The sequence below is a fragment of the Apium graveolens genome, unplaced genomic scaffold, assembly GCF_009905375.1.
Source record: "Apium graveolens cultivar Ventura unplaced genomic scaffold, ASM990537v1 ctg6945, whole genome shotgun sequence".
Taxonomy (NCBI): domain Eukaryota; kingdom Viridiplantae; phylum Streptophyta; class Magnoliopsida; order Apiales; family Apiaceae; genus Apium; species Apium graveolens.
Genome location: NW_027419918.1, coordinates 14,445 through 41,495, shown reverse-complemented (window position 1 = coordinate 41,495; position 27,051 = coordinate 14,445). Strand labels below are relative to the sequence as shown.

Here is a 27,051-nt window from a genome sequence, read left to right as displayed (position 1 = left end):
ACAGGAACATTCTGGTGAACCTATTGTGCCTAAGGATGAACCAATAGACTGAGAGAGTCTACCAATTCCCGACTTTTATTTTCCAGTCCTCAGCAAGCCAAAAAGAACAAAGTCAAGAGCAGTCAAGAAGTGAAGTTGTCACCTCTCAAATCCAAATCTCTAACTAAAGCACAATCCAAAGTCAACAAGGGAGATTACATGTACTTGTGTGACATCAAGGAATCTCTTATCTAAACTCTATCTAGATGAACTAGAAGAAGTGAGAGGGATTGATGCCTACAGGAATCTACCTGAAAGGTTAGTTTTCAAGTACAAGGGAGGAAAGGAGATTCAATGGCCACTTCACAGGATCCTTCAAGAAAGCCAAACTGTACAGATAAAGGTTTATTCATCGTTCAAGAAGAATTTTGGATTCAATGTAACTGCAAGAAAACTGGTTCTAAAGAAGATTGAAGAACTGAGGAGTATTATAGCTAAAGATGCACTCCCAAAGACTCTAATTATTCCTTACACATGGAGACGGGTGCATCTAAGGCCCTACTGGCTGATGGAGTTTATGGATGACAGGAGTGAGAAGATTTTTCAGATTAGAAGACCAATTGAGCATCTCTAGCAATGAGACTCTTTTGGAAATGCAAGAAAAGCTAAATCTCTCAGAATCTAATGAACTGGAATTCCACAGACAACTCCAAAATCAGATAGAAGAAAACAACAGAAAGCTTGGAAAGAGGTCCAAATATTCAAGGAAATAGATTAATCTGCTCAGGCTAGAGGAGCACCTTGAAAATGACTGTGAGAAAATCTTTGTACATTTTGTTAATTGAAGCACTTTACAGTTTTATCTACTTACTTTCAAAGTTGTATTTTTAGGGTGTTTTGTTATCATCAAGTTTCTCTTAATTTCTGGCTACGATTCCAATAGACATAAATTGAGGGAGATTGTTGTGGAAATGTTGTGAACTTGATGATTTCATTAACAAAACACCTTGGTAATTTTACTTAGTGAAAAATATAGCACTCGACAGATAAGGATTATAGTCCCGACGGATGACTCAATATAGTCTCGACAGATGATGATTATTATCCATCGAGTGAGTAGCTTGTGTAACAATAAGTCTGTAGCACATTTCTGCATACACATTATTTAGATTCTGTAGTAGTACTCAAGTCATGTTGACTTTAACTAGATATGCAGAATAGGTTGATTAATTGTACATAGATGATGTCTTGTAATTCTGCATAAATTGTTGTGCATATGTTATGTATTGATGATTTCATAAACAAAACATCTAAGTAGATTTTACTTAGTGAAATAATGTAGCACTCGACGGATAAGAATGATAGTCCCGACGGATAACTCATTATAGTCCCAACTGATGTTAACTAATTATCCATCGAGTGAGTAGCTTATGTAATAATAAGTGTGTAGCACAGTTCTGTATACATCTTTATATAGATTCTGTAGTAGCCTATAAGTCATGTTGACTTTAACTAGATATGCATAGTAGGTTGATTAATTGCATATAAATGATGTCTTGTAATTCTGCATAAGTGAAATGAAGTCAAGTGCCAAAATAGCTACCAACGTATGATTAACAAAGCCATCGACGGATGATCAAATGACTATCAACGATGTTTAAAATAGCAGTCGACGGATGATCAATGAAGCCATCAACGGATGTTCAAAAAGTCGGGATGATCTATATCCAACGGATGTTCATAGAATCCAACGGATGATCATATAAAGAATTCAAACAGCAGTTGAACAGTGAAAGCTGAGCACAGCTGTCGAGATGTATACAAATCTACTGTGGAAGCCCATTAACTGGGTAATAGAGGACGAAAAGCAGCAAAGCTTAAGACTGATAGTTTTTATATTTATTCAGTCTTTTTGACTTTGTAATCTTGGTAATATATAAACCAAGAACGTAGCAAATAGAAAAATGAGAAGTTGAGATACACAAAAACAGAGAAATCTTTGTAAGAAGAATCATTAGCATTTCCCTGTATTCTCAGCAGTTCAATTTGTAAGCAGCTGTGAGCATTCTTGCACACAGAGTCCTCTCGATATATAATATATATCTCTGGTGGAATTGTTTAAATCCACCAGAAAGTTTTTAAAGACTCTTGTTTTTAATTACTTATGTTTTGATTCAATTAAGTTTCTATTCCGCTTTGTGCTAATCAAAACACTTATATCTATATTCGAGTTGAACATTTTTATTTCGAGAAAAAGGTTCAAGAATTCCATTCAACCCCCCTTCTGTAATTCTTGCTATATTGTTAAGGGACTAACATAAATGAAATGAAGTCAAGTGCCAGATAGTTACCCGACGGAAAAAACAACAATGTCACTCGACGGATGATCAACAAGGCAACCCGACGGATGATCATGAACCCGACGGATGATCATGAACCCAACGGATAAAGAATTCAAACTCTGTTGACAGTGACAACACAGTCACATTTAATTTAGTTTAATTTTTTTAAGACCTGACCAATGTTAAATATTTTACGTTAGCCCGGATAAAAATAAATATTTTTAAGTTTTAGCTAATCTATTTATTTTATGATTTTAATTTTGCGTTATCCTGGATTAGTTGTATAAATTTTAGTAGCCCAAATTATTATTGATTTGTTTTACTCAGACACTATTATTTAGACTAACAAAATAGCTCTAGTTCCATTTTGGTAAAATAGTAAGGACACCATAGAACTTGAAAAAAGCCTGTAATATACATAAACCCAAACATTGTACGAACGGACCAGTTATTAAAATTGTGTTAATTGAATTATTAAGATTAGAATCTGTTACACATTTTTAAGTCTGCATTATATCTAAAAATTTGTTCCATTCATATCACACCACTTTTTTACTTTTTAATTTTATTTTTTACTTTAGTGATAAAATAGTCATATAGTACAAGAATAGTGTGAACTTTGTGTTGATGGATTGGAATTGAATTAGAAAATAGCGTAGTTTTTAGGGTTTTTTGAAAAATACCCAAATCTAAAATTATTTTTACAAAATTACAGTCATTTTTTAAAAATATTTTGCAAAAATACTTTTTAATTAGCAAAAATACTATTTTCTATTTTCTTTGCAAAAATACGCTTTTACACAATTGAAATCAACCGGATGGAATATTTGACGAGTTCTGCAACTACATGCAACATCAAATGTAACAAAAAATAAAAACTTCATTTAACTAGTTGCATACCTGGTTGATTTTGATTGATTCCGTATTTTTGCAAAAAAAATCATAAGATAGTAAAATCGAAAAAAAATAAATTATAAAATTTAGTATTTTTAGTAATTTCTCTAGTTTTTACACTTACACCAAAATGGTGTAATGAGTTGGAAATTCTTTAAATTCTAAAGGCCTTGACTAAGCACATCCAAACTTGCTCGATTGTTTGTTTAATGCTGACCTCGGGTTCCACAGAACAGCGAGAACTGTTATATACACACACAGAATAGGACGGGGAGCTTTCTTCCAAGCCTTGCCCCAACCCTAAATATCTAATATATGTCAACCACCTTCAAAGAACTGCAGCAAACAAACAAGCTCAAAGACTAAAACAACAAAATTGGACCATTGCCCGGCTATTGAGTTTTGAGTTGCCAAAACAACTCTTAACCATTTTCCTCCCATAATCAGCATAAACCATCCAGTGTGCGAATAACGACCATAGAATATCCTAGTCCAAGAGCGTAAACTTTACATTGTAATCAGGATTCAGCTTTATTTGATGATGCTAAAGGACATTTTAGTGTCCATACAAATCCAATTTCAGTTACATCTGTATGGTCCAAATCCAGATATACATAACGAGAAACAATGCATCCTTTAGACAACTTAAACATAAATAACCAAAAACAAAAGGCTGATCCCTCCTTTGAAACAATTACAAACCAGCAGTAAAAGATTGTTTAGAAGTGGAAGACTGAACAGAAAACACTTGAGATTGTTCAGTAGAAGATAAAACAGATATAACTTAAAAAATGCTACAGGATTTCCAAGTCCACAATAATAACTTAAATAATGCTGGCCCTGAAAACCTCCATAATTTCCAAGTCCACAAATGTATGGATTTGTATTAACCCTGGCATTCAAAGAGGATATAGCCTTGTTACAAACAAAACAATGTAACGACACTTTGCAGAAGCAATAGCGTCCCAAGCTATGAAAATAAAGCTAGCTAGAGGGCCACATAATCCCCCAAAAAGAAATAAAAAGAGACATAAAAAATCAGCTTTGCACAAAATCAACTATATACGCGGCTCGGTAGCATTGGCACTTGGACGGCATATCGATTGCAAGTCGAACTATAACTAAAAAGGGATAACAAAAATATAACATATCAATTGCAAGCTGAACTATAACTAAAAAGTGATAACAAAATAATAACAGATGAATTCCGGAATTCCAATAATAGCAGGAAACACTAATAACAAGTAACCCCTGACTAAATAGGAAATGGAAAATTAGAACTTTGTTAAGCAGCACAGAGTGCAAGTGATAACGAAGTTCAAATAGAATTCATTTCTTGTTCAGCACAAAATGGGAGTTCAAGTGATGACAATATACTAAGCAAACATCCATCTATTACTGTACCATGCGGTAACCGCCAACAGCGACGGCATGCCCCCTCCCTATTGGTTCTAACGTGACAATTTCGTTGGTCTTGAACTCTATCCTCACGCTGAAGGGAAGTTTGTCGTGGTCAGCAAACGGATCTTTAACTTGGCTAGTGAAATTGATGTTTTTTGCCTGCAATTCGCACAAGTTAGAAACATGGTTTAACAGAACTCCAAAGGACATTCACACTTTGTAGACTAAATACAACAAATATCATAAAAGAAGACATACCCGTGTGCAGATCAAGTAATGACCGCCGGTTTTAAGATGTAATAGAGCATACCTAGCTATATAATTCACCTGCCCAACAAAAAAGCACGGTCACAACTATATTTAAAAACTAAACATCTAAGAGCAATACCACAAAATACCCACCTATATCTCCAAGTCATACATGAAGAAACTATAAGGCATCACAAATATAAAATCTTAGTTCCCATTGTACATTCAAAACTAAACTTATAATCTTTTAACTGAAAAAAAACAAAAAGAAAAACACTCAACTAATAATCCAAGATTCTAAAACCAAAAAACTTTACCAGCTATCAAGTCTTAAAGGGTAATTTACAAATTAAAATAGGTGGGATGAGGGAATAACTAAAATAATGTTGGAATCATGAACAATTCAAAAGATTATAAAGCATTTCAAAATAATACTTCATAACCATAGAACAACCTTCCTTTTTAAATGTATTGAGAAAGCATTTAACAGGAAACTGTGCATTATTGTAGCAAAAGTACAATTTTTTTAATGTTTAATCCTTTTTTGAGCGATTATAATTAAATTAATTTTAAAGTGAGACATGTTCATTTAATTCAAATATTATAAATCAATAAAAAAACAAATATTTAAAGATACCACCGCATTTTTAATCCTTATTCCGATATTAATAATTTGTACCAAGAGGTAGCTGCTGTCTTTATTTTTTAAATGATTGCAATCACACTGATTTTTTAAAAAAAAATCATAACCATTCTTTAAAAAAAAGGTAAATTTTTTTATTTTTTATGTTTTGGAAAAGTTAATATATAATCCAGTTATGATACCTTATTTACTTAAAAATAGAAGACATTAAAATATGGGTGAAAATAACCTGCAAAGAGGGATCTGGATAAACGATATCACCAAGGATGACATCCACCATGCCAACAACCATGCGGTAATCCATACCATTAACCATGCGATAATCTCTACTAACCATGTCCTTACGGAAACAAAAATTTTCTGGAAATGTAACAACATTCGACCTCTCCTCCACCGTGTTTGCAACAACATCTGACAACCCAATTACATACACCATTCCATCCTGCATATTTAAACATCCAAGCTATGCATAAATGATATGGAACATAAAAACTATGTTACTCCAACTTGGTTGTGGAGTGTGGGACACGACCCATATCCGAGTGTCGGACTTGAAAAATCTAAATTTTGAGACACGGGGACATGGTCCTATTTTTAAACATGGTATGACCTATTTTTGGACATGGCACCGCGACACAGCATAATATATTGATGAACAAGTGTATCAAATTATCAAGTATGACATCTTAACAAAAATTAATAACAAAACTCACATTAAACATGATTTTGTAATTGACCTTGAAATTAGATATCTTCTCTACTTTTATCTCATGCTTGTTTATTTCTCCCTTCTCACACACATATTGATTTTAAATCATAAGTTCTAGTCATATTTAATCTCTAAGTTGGTCAAAGTGTCCACATTTAAGTCAAATGATCCGACACTAAATAAGTGTCGCGTATGAGTAACATAGCATAAAAATACAAACAAGCCATGATCAAGCACATACTATATAACTTACCGAGCCAACAAGATCGGATAATTGTAAAACTGTAATTCCACATACATCTCCCAGGTATAAAACGTGAGACCCGGGTTTCTGAAAAACATAAACCGAATTAAATGAAGCAAAAATAAATAAATAAATTGTATAACTCATTTGCTATTGTATATATAATACTTACGATCCATATATTAGTAAGACCGCCCAGTATAGCAGCCGCCAACTTTGACATATGCGGATTCCATAATCTGTACTCAACTTCAGTTCCATCATCCTTCTGAAATAGGGAAAATTATATACATTCAGTGTTACTTAAGGCAAAAAACACAACGAAGCGTAAGATCTCTCTGGTAGCTTAAGCATAAACCGAAAAATGAAGCTCGGGTTTTGGTAAATGAAGCGCACTACATTGATTAGTATATACTTACACATATAAAGAGAAATGACATGCTAATTACTATCTGCAAACTCAAAAGAGAAGTGTAGGCCCATATGTCATAATACTAAAATATATTAAAAAAGTGGATAAAAAGTTATATTTGTACATCATCATATTCTCCGCTTTCAAAATAATCACAATCAGTGGTGGTTTGTTGAGGATTTGTGGAGGATGAGGGAGGCAGCTTGGATGTTGATTGGATGTTTAGAGTGTGTCAATGACTGAAAGTCCAGTATATATAACGTACTCGTTTTTAAAACAAGCCCAACAAAAAAAAAAGAACCACCTTTTAAAATTATGTCCAGATCTAATATAAACACCCACTTATACAAAAATGCCTTTTTTATAGTGTTTCTACGCTTCAGCTTAACACATAAACGGGAATCTTTATATTTTACTCTGCTCCTCCGAAAAGAAAACCCAAATATAAAGAATTGGGAAGGATGAAGGGAGTAAATGATAATAATGCAATGTTAATAATAATCATGGATTATAAAGATTATTAATTAATGAAGAGCCAAATACTACTATAAAATAAATTAATTCACCTGAACAGATATTAATTTGTCACCGTGAAGAACTTTACCAGGTACTAAATTTTTAGTACAGATAAAATTCTTTTTACCCAAACCCTTGGCGATGAAAAGTCCTTTAAATTTATGTGGGACAACCACAACTTTGTTTGCAAAACCAGTGTGAAAATTTCTTTGCACTATGGAACTTTCTTTGCACGCACAACTTTGCCAACGATAACTGCGTGCCAAATTCAGTTGAGCCATTCTCAAGTCTCCGGGCTAGATAAAAGAAAATCAACAAATTAGTTTGCAAGAAATCATATATACTGGGTATGTTTGGCCAGACTTATTTGATGAGGATGGAAATAAGGACTTATTTTTGTTGAGCCATTCTCAAGTTTCCTTATCTTAGGGAAAAAATTCACATCTAAATGTTTGATAGGGGTTTAACATTTCTTATTTGCAGAAATCACTTATTTCTAGAAAAAGGTACACATGAATAAGTCTTTTATCAGAAAAGTACACATACACGTACTTGTACTCGTACATGTAAATGATTACTTAACAGAAAGGAAACAAACCTCCAAGTCGATGAATTTGTCAATTTTTGCCCGCAAACCACGCATAACCTGATCGATTATTTGACCAACTATCACAAATATCCCTGTTGCTAAACATATATTACGTCCCAACAGTGCATTTGCAACTGCAATTTGATAATCAGATCTTGGTTGTGGAATATTATCCACTAAAAAACTTTTCAGCTCCTTGGTCACATTGGCTACAAACAAAATACATAATTTTTTTTATAAGACAAACATGGAATAGAATTATAGAAAATTAAAAAAAACAAATATATAATAGGGGAGAGAGAGAGAGGCGAGGATGACCTCAGGGAGTTACCTAAGGTTATAAGCTATTTGAATAAAAAATCTGGATGGCAAATTTTTAATATCAGAATCCACCCAAAATGACCAATGATGTTGTATTATTTTTTGTTATAACCTCATGTACTGACCTAAGGTCACCCTCAATATATATATATAGAGAGAGAGTAAGGTTCCGGGGGAACACTCTTAAAAAGGGAATGAGAGAACCTTTCATATAAAATAAGATTCCAATTATTTTTTAGCTTAAAATAATTATTCATTAATATTATAATAGTCATTACAAAAATTTATTGCATGTATTTGGTTATCAGTTCTCATTTTAATTGGGTTCTCATTAGGTCCCTATATATATATATGGCTAATCCAATAGAAACTTCTTTATAATAAAAACTAGAAACTAAAGTATAAAAATTCTAAATCACATCGAAATATATCACATATGGTATGCAAATTGATCATTGGGAGATGGAGAAAAATATAGTGAAGTCGAATTTTTCTGACGGGAAAAATCAAATTGAAAATGGAGGGGAAAAGTTGAGATTCTGTGTGGGAGGGTGCAGTTTAATTCTATGTGGTGCATGTAGGGGGCATTAGATTAGACTGATCTAGTGGCTTAGATTAGTTTCTACATTTTAAAAGTTGTTTCTATATGATCATCTTCCTATATATATATAGTTACTACTTACAATTGCATATAGCCTTCATTTGATGGAGAGCGTCACGGAGAGATGAAAAGGGATAAAAAGCTCTGAGCGTGAATGGGTTGTTATTGAGGTACTTCTCAGCTATTTTGAATGTGGTGCTAAATCCAGGATATTCATACATTCCATGAGCATCAAAAAGAGCATATCCCGAGGCAAATTCAAAAAGAAAAGCAATATGGCGGCCATACTGAAGAGTAGACAAAAAATAAAGAAAAACAAGTGAGTTGCATTGCAAGAAGTGGCAAGCAGGTTAATTGGTGCTTGTAGGGTGTATGTGCAAACTAATTTCTGGAAAGAAAAAAAATCCTCCAAAATGTACCAACTACCAAACACTAGTATAAGAGGTTTCATTTGGCCAACCTCTAATTTGGTTCAAAAATTTAACTACCAAACATGATCATTTATAAATATATTTGAGTAAGGGCTCAAAATTATTTTTTTAGTAAAAATAGAAAATAGATTCATTTGGAAATCAAAAAACAACAACCACAATTCAATTCCTGAGATCAAATCCAACTTCATACTATAAAACTACAATTGTGTAAGTTTTAAACTATTATGTGTAAAACCAAATCTGACCCATAGTCTAAAAATTAAGCCAAATGAACTGTGACACCGGTTCTTAACAAAACAATAATATAAAACTTGCAAATCTATGAAACCAAGCAACCCCTTGGAGCAACCCTAAGGGCATCTCAACTCAAGCTCCTAACCTAAATTTTGAGGAAAAATCATGAAAATCAAGCTCCAAGAGACTCCTAACTTTTCTTCAAATTGTTAGGAGCTCTTTTATGCTCCTCAATATTAGGAGTCTCTCTCCTCTCCTCTTTCATTACATCACTTTTCATTATTTAAATAACATGGGTATATTAGCTAATTAAAAAATGCTAGCAAGTAATTTAAGAGACTAGATAGATTCATTGTTGGATATGACAAGTATTTGAAACTCTTAAATAGTTAAGAGTTAATATTTTATTTTATTTTTGAGGAGGGGGCTAAATTAACTCTTGGAGATGCTCTTATTACTTAGAATGAGAAAGAAAGAAAACCTGGATATAATTTACCTTATTGCACAAGGAAGTCCCTGGTTTAGATGTTGGTGCATCATCTACTTTTCTCTTTTTCCCCGGAGCAGGAGGAGCACTAGATATTGGTGCATCATCAACTTTTCTCTTTTTTCCCATATCAGGAGCATTCATCTGAACGGACAAAAGCATTAAAGTGGCTATCAATTCCCTAAATTCCAATTACAAATAATAATAATAATAATAATTATAATTATAATATAATAATAATAATAATAGCACAAGAAACAAAGAACACAATAAATAATTTACCTTATTCCCCGACGAACCTGCTTTCTGCCTTAAACGATAATGAACACGGTTTTGCCTATATTCCTCCTCTACACGGCGGCGATTTTCCAACAACTTTAATTTTAATTTAGCATCCATAACTTAGTAAACAAATAAACAGAACGATCCCAGATGGGAGAGAGAGAGAGAGAGAGGGAGAGAGAGGGAGGGAGGGAGAGAGAGAGAGAGAGAGAGTTTAGAGAGAAACAGAGACAGAGACACGGAGAGATGTGGGTACACCAATTTAACAATGAAAAGGGGAAAATCCCTCTTTCCATTGTGATTTTGAGAAAAAATTACATAAATAACACATTATCACTCGTTCTACCCGCCCAATACACCGGTCGAAGGGTTTTGGTTCTAAAAAAAAATTATGCATCAATTTTAATTAAATAAAGTTTATAAATATCAGTTCAACTAGTTAATTTCTACGGATTATTAAACAATATATATTTTTTCTTAAATAGTATAAAATGCATTGAATCAAATGTTACGATATAGTTTAGATGTAACTTTTATTTGAATAATTCAAAATATTTGTACAATATTATCCTGATCAATGAATATTGGTTATCTAAAAAATTCTTTTTAAAAAGTTTGTTTTTTAAAGTGAAAAATAAAAAAAATCGATTTAATATATCATCGTAGTTTTAACAAATCTCGTGAGATCTCATATCAAATTTCGTTTTTTTTAAATCGAGTCAAGTCCCAAAAACAATAATGCACTATATGTGAAGTTAATAATTTTATTACAAATAAGCAATTAACTTGATCGTATAAACACCTCAAACACATTAAATTATATTAACATAAGATATTAAAAAAAATTACACTATTGGTAAGATATTCTCGCCAATCTTGTAATTTAAATTTACTAAACGTAGATTGTGACGATATTTTTCGTCGTCGAGTCATGAAGTCAAATTTCGAGTCTTTTTTGAACAATGAACCAAGTTCTTATTTCAATTTCGAAATAAACTAAAAATGCATTGACTCATTCTAATCTGAACTTATCTAAATTTGTAATACCAATATAGATTATTTATATATAAGAGACCTATTTTCAATAATTTTTAAAATATATATATGTACATTTTAGTTGTTTTTTATAATAAAAATATATGAGATATATTTTCAAACTAAAAAAAAAAAATATATAAGACAATCCATTTATGTACTATGTCTAATTTTGTATCTGTAATTCAATTCTTTAAAATTAACTGTACAAATATTCAAGTAACTTTCCCTTTTTTTTGCAAAATTCAAGTAACTATTTTTAAATTTAAATAAAATATTCATTTAACACACTTATATAATATGTGTATGATAAAAAATAGATGTGACAATATGGCGTAGTGGTATGAGGTTGTATGGGTAAATAAAATATCTCAAGTTCGATATTAAAAAATAGTAGTTTAGTCTTTTCAATGAGACTTTTTAATCTCACTAATATTATCTATTGTTCTCCTATTATATAGAAGAGATCTGTTTTAATCCTGATCAATGTTAAATATTTTACGTTAGCCCGGATAATAATATATTTTTTTAAGTTTTAGCTAATCTAATTATTTTATTATTTTAATTTTGCTTTATTCTGGATTAGTTGTATAAATTTTGGTAGCCCACGTTATATATTGATTTGTTTTACTCTGACACTATTATTTTGACTAACAAATATCTCTAGTTTCATTTTCGTAAAATAGTATGGATACCATAGAACTTGAAAAAAGCCCGTAATTTATATAAACTCAAACATTGTACAGACGAACCGACTATTAAAATTGTGTTAATTAAATTATTAAGGGCAGATTCTATTACACATTTTAAGCTTGCATTATATCTAACAACCAGTCAGGTAGAATTTAATTTTATTGTAGCCCGTACTAACAAATTACTTTTCAAAAATTTAATTTTATTTGACTCGGTTCAATAATATATTTTTTAGCCGAATCATCAATATTTGCTATTTTATTTTAACCCGAAACAACAAATCCAAATAACTTTGTTTAGTTACTTTTATTTTTATATAAGATCGGATCAATTGTATAATTTTGTTTAGTCCGAGTGAAAACATATATTATCTTATTTAAACCCGAGACCATTACACATTTAAAATTCTATTTACATTTATATGATTATACTTATTTTAAAAGAATGTTTTATTTTAAATATTACGATAGTTACAAGTCGCCAGAACGACTACCAACAAAATTTCAACCTTTTCGGCCTTTAATAAAATAGTATAGATAGATTACAATATAGTATAATAATTAATTTTAAACATAAAATTTTATATATAAAAATAATTTTTGAATATGACTTTATATTTTATGTTATTGTAATTAAGTTATTTATATGCAGTTAAGTAATTATTACGATTGTTAGTAGACGAATAAGATATTTTTTGGGATTTGAAATACACGAATGAATTTAGGTTTTGTTTCACGACAAATGTTTACAGGGGTTGTTACGAGGAAATCCCTCTTTCCTTTGTGATTGTTTGTGTTTTTTATGCTGGGCCGATGATATCAATAAATTAATTATATTGATTTGCCGCAGGGTCACTCTGGTTGGCTTGAGAAAGAAGTCTCAACGGCTCTCGACCTCCTAACGAGAATTGAGGTGTATGGAGGGTAATTATATAGGAGATTGTTTTTAATAATTTATAATATTTTGAATTTAATTTGAAAAGATATTTTTAAGATTTTTAATTTATTTATTTGAAATTATAAATACATATTGTTTGACAATAATATATATATACTCACATATATAAGTTATTGATTTTTTTTAAAATAGATAATTTTTAAAAATAATATTAATAATTGGAATATATAATTTTATTAATATTTTAAAATGTCTTTACAAAGTATAATTATGTTTAATTCAAAACTAAATTTAGCTTGTAATTCTGCATAAATGAAATGAAGTCAAGTGCCAGATAGCTATCTGACGGATAAACAACAATGCCACTCGACGGATGATCAACAAGGCAACCCGACGGATGATCAACAAGGCAACCCGACGGATGATCATGAACCCGGCGAATGATCATGAACCCGACGGATGATCATGAACCCGACGGATAAAGAATTCAAACATTTGTTGACAGTGACAACACAGTCACATGCGTCGAGTGTATGCAAATGAAATGTGGAAGCCTATTCAACTGGGTTTTAGAGAACAAAGAAGCATTGCCATTTTCATGCTATTATGAAGATATTCAAAGATGCTGGAATAAAGTAATGAATCAGCATAGTATTAGACTTGATAGGTTTTGTTTTATTATCTTGTCTTATACTTTGTAATCTTGGTGATATATAAACCAGAAGCAGCAAATACAAAAAGAAACTAAGCAGATTATTATCTCAGAGAAACATTTGTAAGCTGTATTCTTAGCATTTCTCTATAAACTTAGTTGTTCAAATTTGTAAGCAGTTGTGAGTTAATTGCTACACAGAGTTCTCTTGATATATATATATATCTGGTGGATACATTCAAATCCAGAAAGTTGTTAAAGACTTGTGTTTTTAATTACTTGTGTCTTGATTCATTCCAAGTTATTATTCCGCAGTTTGCAAATCAATTCACACAGTTATATTATTAAGATAAAACATTTATATCTTTGTGAAAAAGTTTCAAGAATTCCATTCGACCCCCTTATGTAATTCTTGTTGCATTGTTAGGGACTAGCAATTGGTATTAGAGCAACTCTTAATAAACAAAGAGTTTAAAGATCACAACAAAATAGCAAGATGAACAAGAAGTTGGAGTCAAGATTTCTTTTCTGGATAAAGATAATTACCATCATTGGAAGGTAAAAATGCATCTCCATTTACTTTCTCAAGATGAGGCATGTGTAGATTGCATAGAGAGAGGCCCTAATGTACCAATGAGAGTTGCAACTGGAAATGAGCCATCAGTCCCCAAGCCAAGGAATGAATGGTCTGATCCTGATATTGAACAAGTCAGGAAAGATAAGAAGGCCATGAATATTCTATTCAATGGAGTTGATGGTGACATGTTTGACAACATCATCAATTGCAAAACTGCCAAGGAAGTTTGGGATACTATACAGATTATCTTGATGGCACTGAGCAAGTAAGGGAAAATAAGATGCAGCCACTCATTCAGCAATATGAGCATTTTCATAGTGAAGAAAATGAGTCTCTCACTGACATCTTTAATAGGTTTCAAAAACTAATAAATGCTCTGAAGTTGCACGGAAGGGTCTATCAGACAAAAGACTCCAATCTTAAGTTTCTTAGATCTCTTCCAAAGGAATGGAAACCTATGACAGTCTCGTTGAGAAACTCTCAAGATTACAAGGAGTTACTTTGGAGAGACTGTATGGCATCCTGAAAACTTATGAGCTTGAAATAGTGCAAGATGAGAGGATGGAGAGAGGAGAGAGAGAAGAAAAGGAGGATCCATTGCTTAGTGTTGAGTAGAGAAGAGAAGGAGATGAAGATGGAAGCTGTTGAATCAACTTCAAAGGTCTGTGAAAATAAAGGCAAGGGGCTGGTAGCAGAAAATGAAGACTCTTTGAGCCAAGATGACATGGAAGATATTGATGAACATTTAGCATTTCTTTCCAGAAGATTTGCCAAGCTCAAGTCAAGAAAAACTTTGGAGCAGCTAAGCCAAATAGAAACATGGTGGATAAATCAAAATTCAAGTGTTTTCAAATGTGGCTTGGCAGGGCACTTTGCCAGTGAGTGTAGAAAGTCGGATTCCAGCAAAAAGAAGTTTGAGCCTGTGGATTATAAACAGAAATACTTTGAGTTGTTCAAATAAAAGGAAAGGGCTTTCATTACACAAGAAAATGACTGGGCAGCAGATGGTCTGGATGAGGATGAGGATGTCAGATGTGTCAATCTAGCCCCATTTATCTAAAGCTGAGTGTAATGATGCAATAAATGATATGCCTACAGAATTATATCATTTGCGTGTTACACTTAAGTCTCTTACTAAGGAAAATGCTAAAATCAAAGAAAATAATTTGTTTTTAAGTGAGAGGAATAATGTGCTAGAGTCTCAGTTCATTGAATTTGAAAATTAAGAATTGAGTGTAAATTTTCTAAGGATGAATTAACTGAGTCCTTGAAGAAAGAAGAGATCTTGAAGAAGCAGCTTGAACGAGAACATGAGGTAATTAAGGCATGAAAAACATCTAGAGATGTTCATGCTCAAATCACCAAAGTTCAAGGTATTGAGTCCTTTGTGATGCAGCCTGGAAGAAGAACAAGGAGAAGCTGGAATCCAATTTGGTGGAAGGATTGATAACAGATGTAGACTCGACGGATGATGAGGGTCATCCGCCGGATAACAAAAGGGTTATCCGTTGAGTGATATAAATCCTCATCCGTCGACTGTGAGCAAGCCTGTCAGTAAGCCAAACTTGTCAAGTTAAATGAGAAATATGGATCAGTTTCCAAGAAATTTGTTCCAGGAGAATCCAGTCAAGTGAAGAAGGAGAAAAAGGCTACTGTTGGTAATATGATTGTCAAGCAATTGAGTGATAGACTGGAAAAGATTGATGTTAAAACAGAGGCTAAAAGGAAAAATATTAGAAATGGTAAAGTAGGACTTAACAAGCATAACAACTACACACCTGATAAATATGCTCCAAGAAAAATCTGTGTCAAGTGTGGTAGTGTAAATCATTTGTCTGTTAATTGCAAAACTGTCATGCCTACTTCCATATCTGTGCCACCTCATTTTCCCAATATGAATGACATGCCTTCTATGCCTATGAATGCTATGTCTACACAGAATATAAATGCACAGTTTTCTAATATGCCATTTGCACCTAATCCTTATTATGCTGCATTTAGTATGCCACAAATGTCATTTAGCATGCCGTACTGGAATAACATGTTTACTAATAGCATGTCATTCCCTGTTAATCAAAATATGCATGATAATTCTGCTGTAATGAATGGTTTCAAAGGTCCAACTCAAATGACTAAGGATGAATCTGATATCCCCAAGTCAAATAAGATCAAACCTAAGAAACAGAAAAAGAAAGCTAACAAGGCAGGACCCAAGGAAACTTGGGTACCAAAATTAACTTGATTTGATTTTGATGTGTGCAGGGAAACAGAAAGAATCTATGGTACTTGGATAGTGGTTGTTCAAGACACATGACTGGTGATTCTACCCTGCTCACAGAGTTCAAGGAGAGAGCTGGCCTAAGTATTACTTTTGGAGATGACAGCAAGGGTTATACTGTCGGATATGGCTTGATTTCAAAAGACAATGTCATCATTGAGGAGGTTGTCTTAGTGGATGATCTCAAGCATAATCTGTTGAGTATCAGCCAGCTTTGTGATAAAGGAAATTCAGTAACCATTAATTCAGAAGCCTGTGTTGTGACGAACAATAGAAGCAACAAAGTGGCTCTCACTGGTGTGAAAAAAGGTAATGTGTACCTAGCTGACTTTAACTCATCAAATACAGAATCTGTTACTTGCCTTCTCAGCAAAGCAAGTCAAGATGAAAGTTGGTTATGACACAAGAAGCTATCCCATCTAAACTTCAAAACCATAAATGAACTAGTAAAGAAAGAACTGGTTAGAGGCATTCCTCAAGTGGAGTTTTCTAAGGATGGACTGTGTGATGCTTGCCAGAAGGGATAGCAAATTAAGCATCATTCAGAAAGAAGCTTGATTCAACAATTGAAGAACCTTTGCAACTACTACACATGGATTTGTTTGGACCAGTCAATGTGTTGTCCATCTCAAGGAAAGATTTTGCCTAGTAATTGTAGATGATTTCTCAAAGTTCTCTTGGACATATTTCCTAAAGTCTAAAGATGAGGCTATTGAAATCATCATCAATCACATAAGGCAAGTCAATAATCATCCTGATTTCAAAGTTAGAAGAATCAGGAGTGACAATGGAACTAAGTTCAAGAATTCTGTCATGAGAGCATTTTATGAAGAAAATGGGATTTTGCATGAGTTTTCAGCAGCAAGAACTCCACAACAAAATGGAGTAGTAGAAAGGAAGAACAGATCACTTATTGAAGCTGCAAGGACAATGCTTGAAGAATCTAAGTTACCAACATATTTCTGGGCTGAAGCTGTAAATACTGCATGCTACACTCAGAATATTTCTCTGGTTAATCAAGCAAATGCATGACTCCCTATCAATTGTTCAAGAACAAGAAGCCAACTCTAAATTTTCTTTATATCTTTGGCTGCAAATGTTATATCTTGAGAAATCAAACTGACCAAAATGGGAAGTTTGATGCTAAAGCAGATGAAGGAATTTTTGTTCGATATGTTGTTGGTAAAGCATATAGAGTCTACAATCTGAGAACCAACATTGTTGTGGAATCAATACATGTTGTGTTTGATGATAAAAAGATTGAAGGACTGCAAGATGGAGATTACCATGAAAGCCTCAAATTTGACAATGGGGAGATGGTTAGTGATGACAGTGATGATGAAAGTGATCAAGACACGGTATCAAAGGATAATGCAGAAAAGTCTTCTACCAATGAAGCACAAAATTCAACATCTGTCGAGTCGCATAATGCTTCATCCGTCGGGAGACAATCTGCCTTATCCGTCGGGAGACAACCAGCCTCATCCGTCGGTACTCAAAATACACCATCATTCAGGTCATCAAAAGAAGCTGGGAGTCAGAATAGATCACTTACAGAAAGCTCCCCTTTTCTCAAATCAAAGATCAATTAACTCAGGGGGAGTTTCTAACAATCAAAACTCAATCACACATCAAGACAACAATGAGGCCTCTTCATCTAGAGCTAATCTATCTCAACAAAGGAAATGGACAAAGGATCACCCCTTTGAGCTCATCATTGGTGATGTTTCTTCTAGAGTTCAAACAAGGAGAGCAACTCAAGAAGAATTTCTAAACAACAACTTTATTTCCAAGGAAGAATCAAAGAAGGTAGAAGAAGCTTTGTTGGATCCTGATTGGATTTTAGCTATGCAGGAGGAGCTAAACCAATTTGAGAGGAATAAGGTATGGAAGCTGGTACCTAAGCCTAAATGAAAGAATCCAATAGACACCAAATGGGTATTCAGAAACAAGATGGATGAAAATGGCATAGTAGTCAGGAACAAAGCTAGATTGGTTGTTAAGGGCTATTGTCAATAAGAAGGAATAGATTTTGATGAAACATTTGCTCCTATTGCAAGACTTGAAGCTATCAGAATCTTCTTAGCCTATGCAGCCCATATCAATTTCAAAGTCTATAAAATGGATGTCAAAAGTGCCTTTCTGAATGGAGATTTGGAGGAGGAAGTCTATGTCAGTCAGCCTCCTGGTTTTGAAGATCCAAACTTTCTAGAATATGTTTACTATCTTTTGAAAGCACTTTATGGACTGAAGCAAGCACCTAGAGCCTGGTATGACACTTTGTCAAAGTTCCTTTTAAAGAATCACTTCACTAGAGGTACTGTAGACAAAACTATTTTCTTTAGAAATGTTAATGGCTGTAGTATACTTGTTCAAATTTATGTAGATGACATTATTTTTGGCTCTAAAGATGAAAAACTTTGCAAAAAGTTTGCCAAATTGATGCAAAGTAAGTATGAAATGAGTATGATGGGAGAACTAACTTACTTTCTTGGTTTGCAAGTAAAGCAAGTTAGTGATGGAATATTCATTAGTCAAACTAAATATATTTATGATCTTTTAAAGAATCTTGATCTAATGGATTGCACATCTGCAAAAACTCCCATGGCCACTGCAACTAAGCTTGAATTAAACACTACTGAAAAGTATGTGGATATTTCAAGTTATAGGGGAATGGTAGGCCAGATATAATGTTTAACAGCTAGTAGGCCAGATATAATGTTTGCTACATATTTGTGTACTATATTTCAGGCTAATCCTAGAGAATCTCACTTAGTAGCTATTAAGAAAATTTTCAGATATCTCAAGGGAACACCAAAACTTGGCATTTGGTATCCTAGAGATTCTGGTTTTGATGTAACTGGTTATTCAGATGCAGATTATACAGGTTGTAGAATTGATAGAAAAAGTACAACAGGAACTTGTCAATTTCTAGGAAACAAGCTTGTGCCCTTGTTCAGTAAAAAGCAAAATTTAGTTTCTACTTCTACAGCTGAAGCTGAATACATTGCTGCTGGAAGTTGCTGTGCACAGATTTTGTGGATGAAAAATCAATTACTAGACTATGGTCTCTAAGTTGAAAGGATTCCCATTTTCTGTGATAACACAAGTATACTTACAGTTTATAAGCATAACACGACGGATAATTGGTGGAATTTTTACAGTTTATTTTTAAACGGCTATTTTGGGCAATTTTCATTGGTTACTTTATTCTACTTTATTATTCTTGACAATTGTTTTTGAGATAGTATAAAAGCTTAATTCATTTTCATTGCTCTTCTTTTATCATTCTCAAATCATCTGCTCTAAATTCTCTCTTTCTCTAAAGCAACTATCATCTCTATCTCTGCAATTTCCACTCTCTAACAATGGCACCAGTAGTCAAGATCATGTCACAACCTGGATACATCTATGAAAAGAACAACCTCATTGCTCTAGTAAACAAGGGGATTCAACATTCAAGTGACTACCATAAAATGATGGACTTTGTAAAGAACTGCAAACTCAGCTATGCAATGCTAGAATCACCCACCATCTTCTGTGAGGTTGTTGAAGAGATGTGGACGACTGCTACATACAACTCTTCTGATAAGACCATCACACTCACTATTAAAGGTAAGGAATTCTGTATCAATAGTGATGTTATTAAAGCATGTTTCAAAATTCATGATAATACTGTGACCTCACCACACACAGATTCTGATATTGTTAATATGCTTCATTCCATGAACTATGCACTCTCTACTTCTAAGTTAAGTGATATTAGGAGGTTGGGTCTTAGGAAAGAATGGAGTTTCATGTGTGATGTAGTTACCAAGGTCTTTTCTGGTAAAATCAGTAATTTTGATTATGTCAATATTTCTATGCTTAACATGTTTTACATGCTAGTTACAGATAAGTTCTTTAATTTTAATGATCTTATTTTGTTTGAGTTGGGGTTTAAATTAGGGGAGTTAAACAAAAGGGGTAAAAATATTTACTATGCTAGATTTTTCAAGATTCTAGCTAACCACCTCTCTGAGGAAATTGTGCTTGAGAACTCAAACAACAAATTAGATTGTTGGGTTCAAGAGAGAAGAATTATTGCAGATTTAAACAGGGCAAACCATCACAAGGAGGTGTCACTCTTCTATTTCCCTGTAATGGAAGCACCTCAGGTAAGTGAGGTAAGTTCATATGTCCCTACTCTTCCAACCTCACAGATTTCTTTGAATTCTAGTGTAGCTATGGCAACTGTGTCAATGACCCAACAGTTGCTTACCCAAGCTACTAAACCATCAAAAATTTCAAAATCCAAATCAAAGAAAGCCCCCTCCGGTATTTCTCAAAAGATGTCAGTTGTAAAATCCACCCAACCCCAAGAGGGAAGTGTGAAGGTGGGTAAGGTAGGTGAGGGACAGGGTGAACATAAAAGAAACCCTAAGAATAAGGTTGGAGAGGTGAGTGTTTCCCAGCCTAGCCACACTGCAGTTTCCCAACAAACTGCAGTGCTTAAAAGGACAAAAGCTCATTTCTAACTGCATCCTCCCAAAAGGATGTGGCTATTGAACAAAGCTCTCAGCCAAGAGCACAGGCCAAAAGGGTAAGGGACACTAGCTCACCCCAAACTTATGCCAGAAAGAAGAAATCAAAAACCTTTGGGGATGCACAGGGTTCACACACTGTGCAAACTGGTGCTAAAGACACAGTCACTGCACCTTCTCAAATTCAGTGTGATGTGGCTCCAATAAATATGGAGTCACAGCCAAAATCTTTAGTTATAGAAGCACTTCACACACCAAATTCTCCCACAAACTCTTTGGATGTGGATATGATCAACACATCAATTCCTGATTCCACTTCTTTAACTCTGTTTGGGAAGCCAAAATCTAATGCAAGTGAGCATCATCTTTTAGATGATTTGTTGGCTCACTTGGCAATTCTTTCAGGAACTGTTGAAACATCTGTGCCCAAAATCTCATCAATCTGCACAGAGTCCACAATAGTTTCAATTCCAAGTTCACTCATTTCTACTCTCTCGATGGATATTGCTCATCCGTCGAGTAATGATTGTATCCCGAAGGATAAGCTTAACAACAGTTAGCCGTCGGATAGTCAAACTGCTAACCCGACGGATATCCCTTATGCGTCGAGTGTCTGTGCACAGCTTAAAATTTCATCAATTATCTCAAGTGCAGAAGACTTAGTGGTAGTACAGTCACTCTTAGGATTGAGGGAAGAGAGTGTTATGAGTGAGAGTCTGGGTTGATCCCAGGAAAAAGGAGAGGAAAAGAGTAAAAATAAGCAATCCAGTTCTTCAGAATTGGCAAAAGAAAGTGAGAGGAGTCCCACCTTAGATGGTAAAGGTGAGTGTGTGAGGGTGGGGAGCCAAGGTGAGACCTTGATGCAACAAAAGAGAGAACACGAGAGAAATGCAGGTACAGGAGCTATAAGGATGGATGTCATTGCAAGTGAGTTAATGGATATCTAGGATGCAGACATGGAGGGACTATCTCAGCAACCTCAAGCTGTTATAGATTCCACCTCCCTTGATGCTGAGATATTTACTCACCCTGTTCCAGCTTATCAACTTCTAGCTGAATAGGGCAATGACAATGCATAAAGGATGCTCAATTTGGTGCACACAACACAGTCAATGCTAAGAGCCAAGGATGCCATCACAGCTTTGCCCTCTACAGCTGGTGATGTTGATTATGAGACTGGTGGTTCAGCGGATTTCTCTGGAGATGAAGGTGAAGATAGTGAAGAAGAGCCATTGAACATAGGGGGAGAAGTAGGTTCTAGCTCAAGATCAGGCATGCCATCATGGATATTTTTAAAGCATTGTGATGAACACTACTTCAAGACAACCCTGATTCAACTCATAAATCAGACAAATTCTGCTCTTCAAACCACCACAAATGCCAACACCAAGAAGCTCCTTCAAGCACATCTTGCTTCTCTACAACTACAACAAATTCAAGGCTTCCAACATGCTAGAGATGTCAACACCATAAAAGGAGATATTGATGAGATGAAGAAGGTTGTTTCTGACAAAATGGACTCTAAGCTTCCAGAAGCTAAAATGCTTGATATTAAGAGACTGCTCAGGAAAAATTATGATCTTGCCACAAAGATAGATGCCTTGGATACAAGGATGACAGCTATGGAAGCATCTCTTACAGCAATTCATCTGCATCAAACTCAACAGACAAACTTGCTTTAGAAACTGGTGGCTGCACAAACCTCCTCCTCTACTTAACTTGATGATAACAAAAAGGGGGAGAAAGAAACAAGTGAGGGGGAGAAACAGCTTAACATTCAAATCAGTCTAGTAATTGTGCCTACAATTGCTTTCACCAAGCCACCAGTTACAGGCAGTATTGATCTGATAAATGAAACAGCAGCCAATATAAGAGCAGCTGAAAAGAAACAGTTGAGTCCAATGAACTGGGAGAAAGTTGATGAGGACATTCAAAAGAAGTTTGGGATAGTAAAGAAGCCAGAAAAGTCATCCATTCATCACTCTCAAGTAAGGCAAATCTCTGTGAATGAATTGAGCATGAAATATCTGGAAAGGGGACAGCCATCCTGCATCAAATCTCCAAAGGCTGAAATGATTCTGAAGCCAAGGGTGAACTATCCAAAATCATTATTAAAGAACCCTTTGGATACGGTGTATGAGACACATAAACCTGATGAGAAGAAATTGTTGTCAAGGTCAATTGCCTTCTACAAGGATCCAGCTGATTCAGCCTTAAAAAGGAGAATTGCTAAAGTTTTCAGGAATGGGAAAGAAATTTGTGTGATGGCTGGACATCCTCAATTTGCTCAAGCAAAGAGAGAAGAAAAGGCAAGACTGAAGCAAGAAAAGAAGCAAGCTGCTCTAGATGCTAAAAAGGCTAAACAATAGAAAGAGCAAGTTGTTATCTTGGCCAAGCTACAAGCTGTGAAACCAACACAACAAATTCCTGCTCAGCCATCTGAAATCACTGAATCTCAAGATCCAAAGAAGCAAGGTGAACCACAACAAAAGAAACCTCAAAGATACAAGGAATTAGCCAAAAGAACCAAAAGGAAATAGGACTTTGTTGATAAGGAATTGGAGGATCAGTTTTCCAAGGAATCCACTCCAACTACAACTCAAGCATCAAAACCTTCTGTGGTATTTGAAGAAATTAAAGTGGTGGATCCTTACAGGAACATTCATGGTGAACCTATTGTGCCTAAGGATGAACCAATAGACTGAGAGAGTCTACCAATTCCCGACTTTTATTTTCCAGTCCTCAGCAAGCCAAAAAGAACAAAGTCAAGAGCAGTCAAGAAAGTGAAGTTGTCACCTCTCAAATCCAAATCTCTAACTAAAGCACAATCCAAAGTCAACAAGGGAGATTACATGTACTTGTGTGACATCAAGGAATTCTCTTATCTAAATCTCTATCTAGATGAACTAGAAGAAGTGAGAGGGATTGATGCCTACAGGAATCTACCTGAAAGGTTAGTTTTCAAGTACAAGGGAGGAAAGGAGATTCAATGGCCACTTCACAGGATCCTTCAAGAAAGCCAAACTGTACAGATAAAGGTTTATTCATCGTTCAAGAAGAATTTTGGATTCAATGTAACTGCAAGAAAACTGGTTCTAAAGAAGATTGAAGAACTGAGGAGTATTATAGCTAAAGATGCACTCCCAAAGACTCTAATTATTCCTTACACATGGAGACGGGTGCATCTAAGGCCCTACTGGCTGATGGAGTTTATGGATGACAAAGGAGTGAGAAGATTTTTCAGATTAGAAGACCAATTGAGCATCTCTAGCAATGAGACTCTTTTGGAAATGCAAGAAAAGCTAAATCTCTCAGAATCTAATGAACTGGAATTCCACAGACAACTCCAAAATCAGATAGAAGAAAACAACAGAAAGCTTGGAAAGAGGTCCAAATATTCAAGGAAATAGATTAATCTGCTCAGGCTAGAGGAGCACCTTGAAAATGACTGTGAGCAAATCTTTGTACATTTTGTTAATTGAAGCACTTTACAGTTTTATCTACTTACTTTCAAAGTTGTATTTTTAGGGTGTTTTGTTATCATCAAGTTTCTCTTAATTTCTGGCTACAATTCCAATAGACATAAATTGAGGGAGATTGTTGTGGAAATGTTGTGAACTTGATGATTTCATTAACAAAACACCTTGGTAGATTTTACTTAGTGAAAAATATAGCACTCGACAGATAAGGATTATAGTCCCGACGGATGACTCAATATAGTCTCGACAGATGATGATTTATTATCCATCGAGTGAGTAGCTTGTGTAACAATAAGTCTGTAGCACATTTCTGCATACACATTATTTAGATTCTGTAGTAGTACTCAAGTCATGTTGACTTTAACTAGATATGCAGAATAGGTTGATTAATTGTACATAGATGATGTCTTGTAATTCTGCATAAATTGTTGTGCATATGTTATGTACTTGATGATTTCATAAACAAAACATCTAAGTAGATTTTACTTAGTGAAATAATGTAGCACTCGACGGATAAGAATGATAGTCCCGACGGATAACTCATTATAGTCCCAACTGATGTTAACTAATTATCCATCGAGTGAGTAGCTTATGTAATAATAAGTGTGTAGCACAGTTCTGTATACATCTTTATATAGATTCTGTAGTAGCCTATAAGTCATGTTGACTTTAACTAGATATGCATAGTAGGTTGATTAATTGCATATAAATGATGTCTTGTAATTCTGCATAAGTGAAATGAAGTCAAGTGCCAAAATAGCTACCAACTTATGATTAACAAAGCCATCGACGGATGATCAAATGACTATCAATGGATGTTTAAAATAGCAGTCGACGGATGATCAATGAAGCCATCAACGGATGTTCAAAAAGTCGACGGATGATCATATATCCAACGGATGTTCATAGAATCCAACGGATGATCATATAAAGAATTCAAACAGCAGTTGAACAGTGAAAGCTGAGCACAGCTGTCGAGATGTATACAAATCTACTGTGGAAGCCCATTAACTGGGTAATAGAGGACGAAAAGCAGCAAAGCTTAAGACTGATAGTTTTTATATTTATTCAGTCTTTTTGACTTTGTAATCTTGGTAATATATAAACCAAGAACGTAGCAAATAGAAAAATGAGAAGTTGAGATACACAAAAACAGAGAAATCTTTGTAAGAAGAATCATTAGCATTTCCCTGTATTCTCAGCAGTTCAATTTGTAAGCAGCTGTGAGCATTCTTGCACACAGAGTCCTCTCGATATATAAATATATATCTCTGGTGGAATTGTTTAAATCCACCAGAAAGTTTTTAAAGACTCTTGTTTTTAATTACTTATGTTTTGATTCAATTAAGTTTCTATTCCGCTTTGTGCTAATCAAAACACTTATATCTATATTCGAGTTGAACATTTTTATTTCGAGAAAAAGGTTCAAGAATTCCATTCAACCCCCCTTCTGTAATTCTTGCTATATTGTTAAGGGACTAACATAAATGAAATGAAGTCAAGTGCCAGATAGTTACCCGACGGAAAAAACAACAATGTCACTCGACGGATGATCAACAAGGCAACCTGACGGATGATCATGAACCCGACGGATGATCATGAACCCAACGGATAAAGAATTCAAACATCTGTTGACAGTGACAACACAGTCACATTTAATTTAGTTTAATTTTTTTAAGACCTGACCAATGTTAAATATTTTACGTTAGCCCGGATAAAAATAAATATTTTTAAGTTTTAGCTAATCTATTTATTTTATGATTTTAATTTTGCGTTATCCTGGATTAGTTGTATAAATTTTAGTAGCCCAAATTATATATTGATTTGTTTTACTCAGACACTATTATTTAGACTAACAAAATAGCTCTAGTTCCATTTTGGTAAAATAGTAAGGACACCATAGAACTTGAAAAAAGCCTGTAATATACATAAACCCAAACATTGTACGAACGGACCAGTTATTAAAATTGTGTTAATTGAATTATTAAGATTAGAATCTGTTACACATTTTTAAGTCTGCATTATATCTAAAAATTTGTTCCATTCATATCACACCACTTTTTTACTTTTTAATTTTATTTTTATACTTTAGTGATAAAATAGTCATATAGTACAAGAATAGTGTGAACTTTGTGTTGATGGATTGGAATTGAATTAGAAAATAGCGTAGTTTTTAGGGTTTTTTGAAAAATACCCAAATCTAAAATTATTTTTACAAAATTACAGTCATTTTTTAAAAATATTTTGCAAAAATACTTTTTAATTAGCAAAAATACTATTTTCTATTTTCTTTGCAAAAATACGCTTTTACACAATTGAAATCAACCGGATGGAATATTTGACGAGTTCTGCAACTACATGCAACATCAAATGTAACAAAAATAAAAACTTCATTTAACTAGTTGCATACCTGGTTGATTTTGATTGATTCCGTATTTTTGCAAAAAAAATCATAAGATAGTAAAATCGAAAAAAAAATAAATTATAAAATTTAGTATTTTTAGTAATTTCTCTAGTTTTTACACTTACACCAAAATGGTGTAATGAGTTGGAAATTATTTAAATTCTAAAGGCCTTGAC

The 27,051-nt window shown here is 33.9% G+C and overlaps 1 protein-coding gene across 3 annotated transcripts; it reads right to left on the bottom strand.

Annotated features, from left to right (window-relative positions):
- Positions 1-4,027: 4,027 nt before the first annotated feature.
- LOC141703661 (uncharacterized) lies at positions 4,028-10,708 on the bottom strand. 3 transcript variants are annotated; one of them, XM_074507113.1, is made up of 11 exons: positions 10,338-10,708; positions 10,065-10,199; positions 8,983-9,187; positions 7,988-8,187; positions 7,440-7,685; positions 6,634-6,729; positions 6,471-6,548; positions 5,738-5,950; positions 4,875-4,943; positions 4,620-4,775; positions 4,028-4,107 (listed from the first exon to the last, which is right to left on the bottom strand). In XM_074507113.1, the coding sequence occupies exons 1-11, from the start codon at positions 10,452-10,454 to the stop codon at positions 4,102-4,104; spliced, it is 1,521 nt and encodes a 506-aa protein (XP_074363214.1). In that variant the 5' UTR covers positions 10,455-10,708; the 3' UTR covers positions 4,028-4,101. The 3 variants fall into 3 exon arrangements, with proteins under 3 accessions (XP_074363214.1, XP_074363213.1, XP_074363215.1); XM_074507112.1 differs by lacking the exon at positions 4,028-4,107 and having other exon boundaries at positions 4,348-4,775; XM_074507114.1 differs by lacking the exons at positions 4,028-4,107; positions 5,738-5,950 and having other exon boundaries at positions 4,348-4,775.
- Between the last annotated feature and the right edge of the window lie 16,343 nt (positions 10,709-27,051).

Coding starts and splice junctions, on each gene's coding strand:
- LOC141703661 (XM_074507112.1), bottom strand. CDS start 10,454: ATGGATGCTAAATTAAAATTAAAGTTGTTGGAAAATCGCCGCCGTGTA. Junction 7,686..7,987: donor ACAAATTCATCGACTTGGAG/GTTTGTTTCCTT, acceptor TCTTTTATCTAG/CCCGGAGACTTGAGAATGGC. Junction 6,730..7,439: donor ACAAATTAATATCTGTTCAG/GTGAATTAATTT, acceptor TCCCTATTTCAG/AAGGATGATGGAACTGAAGT.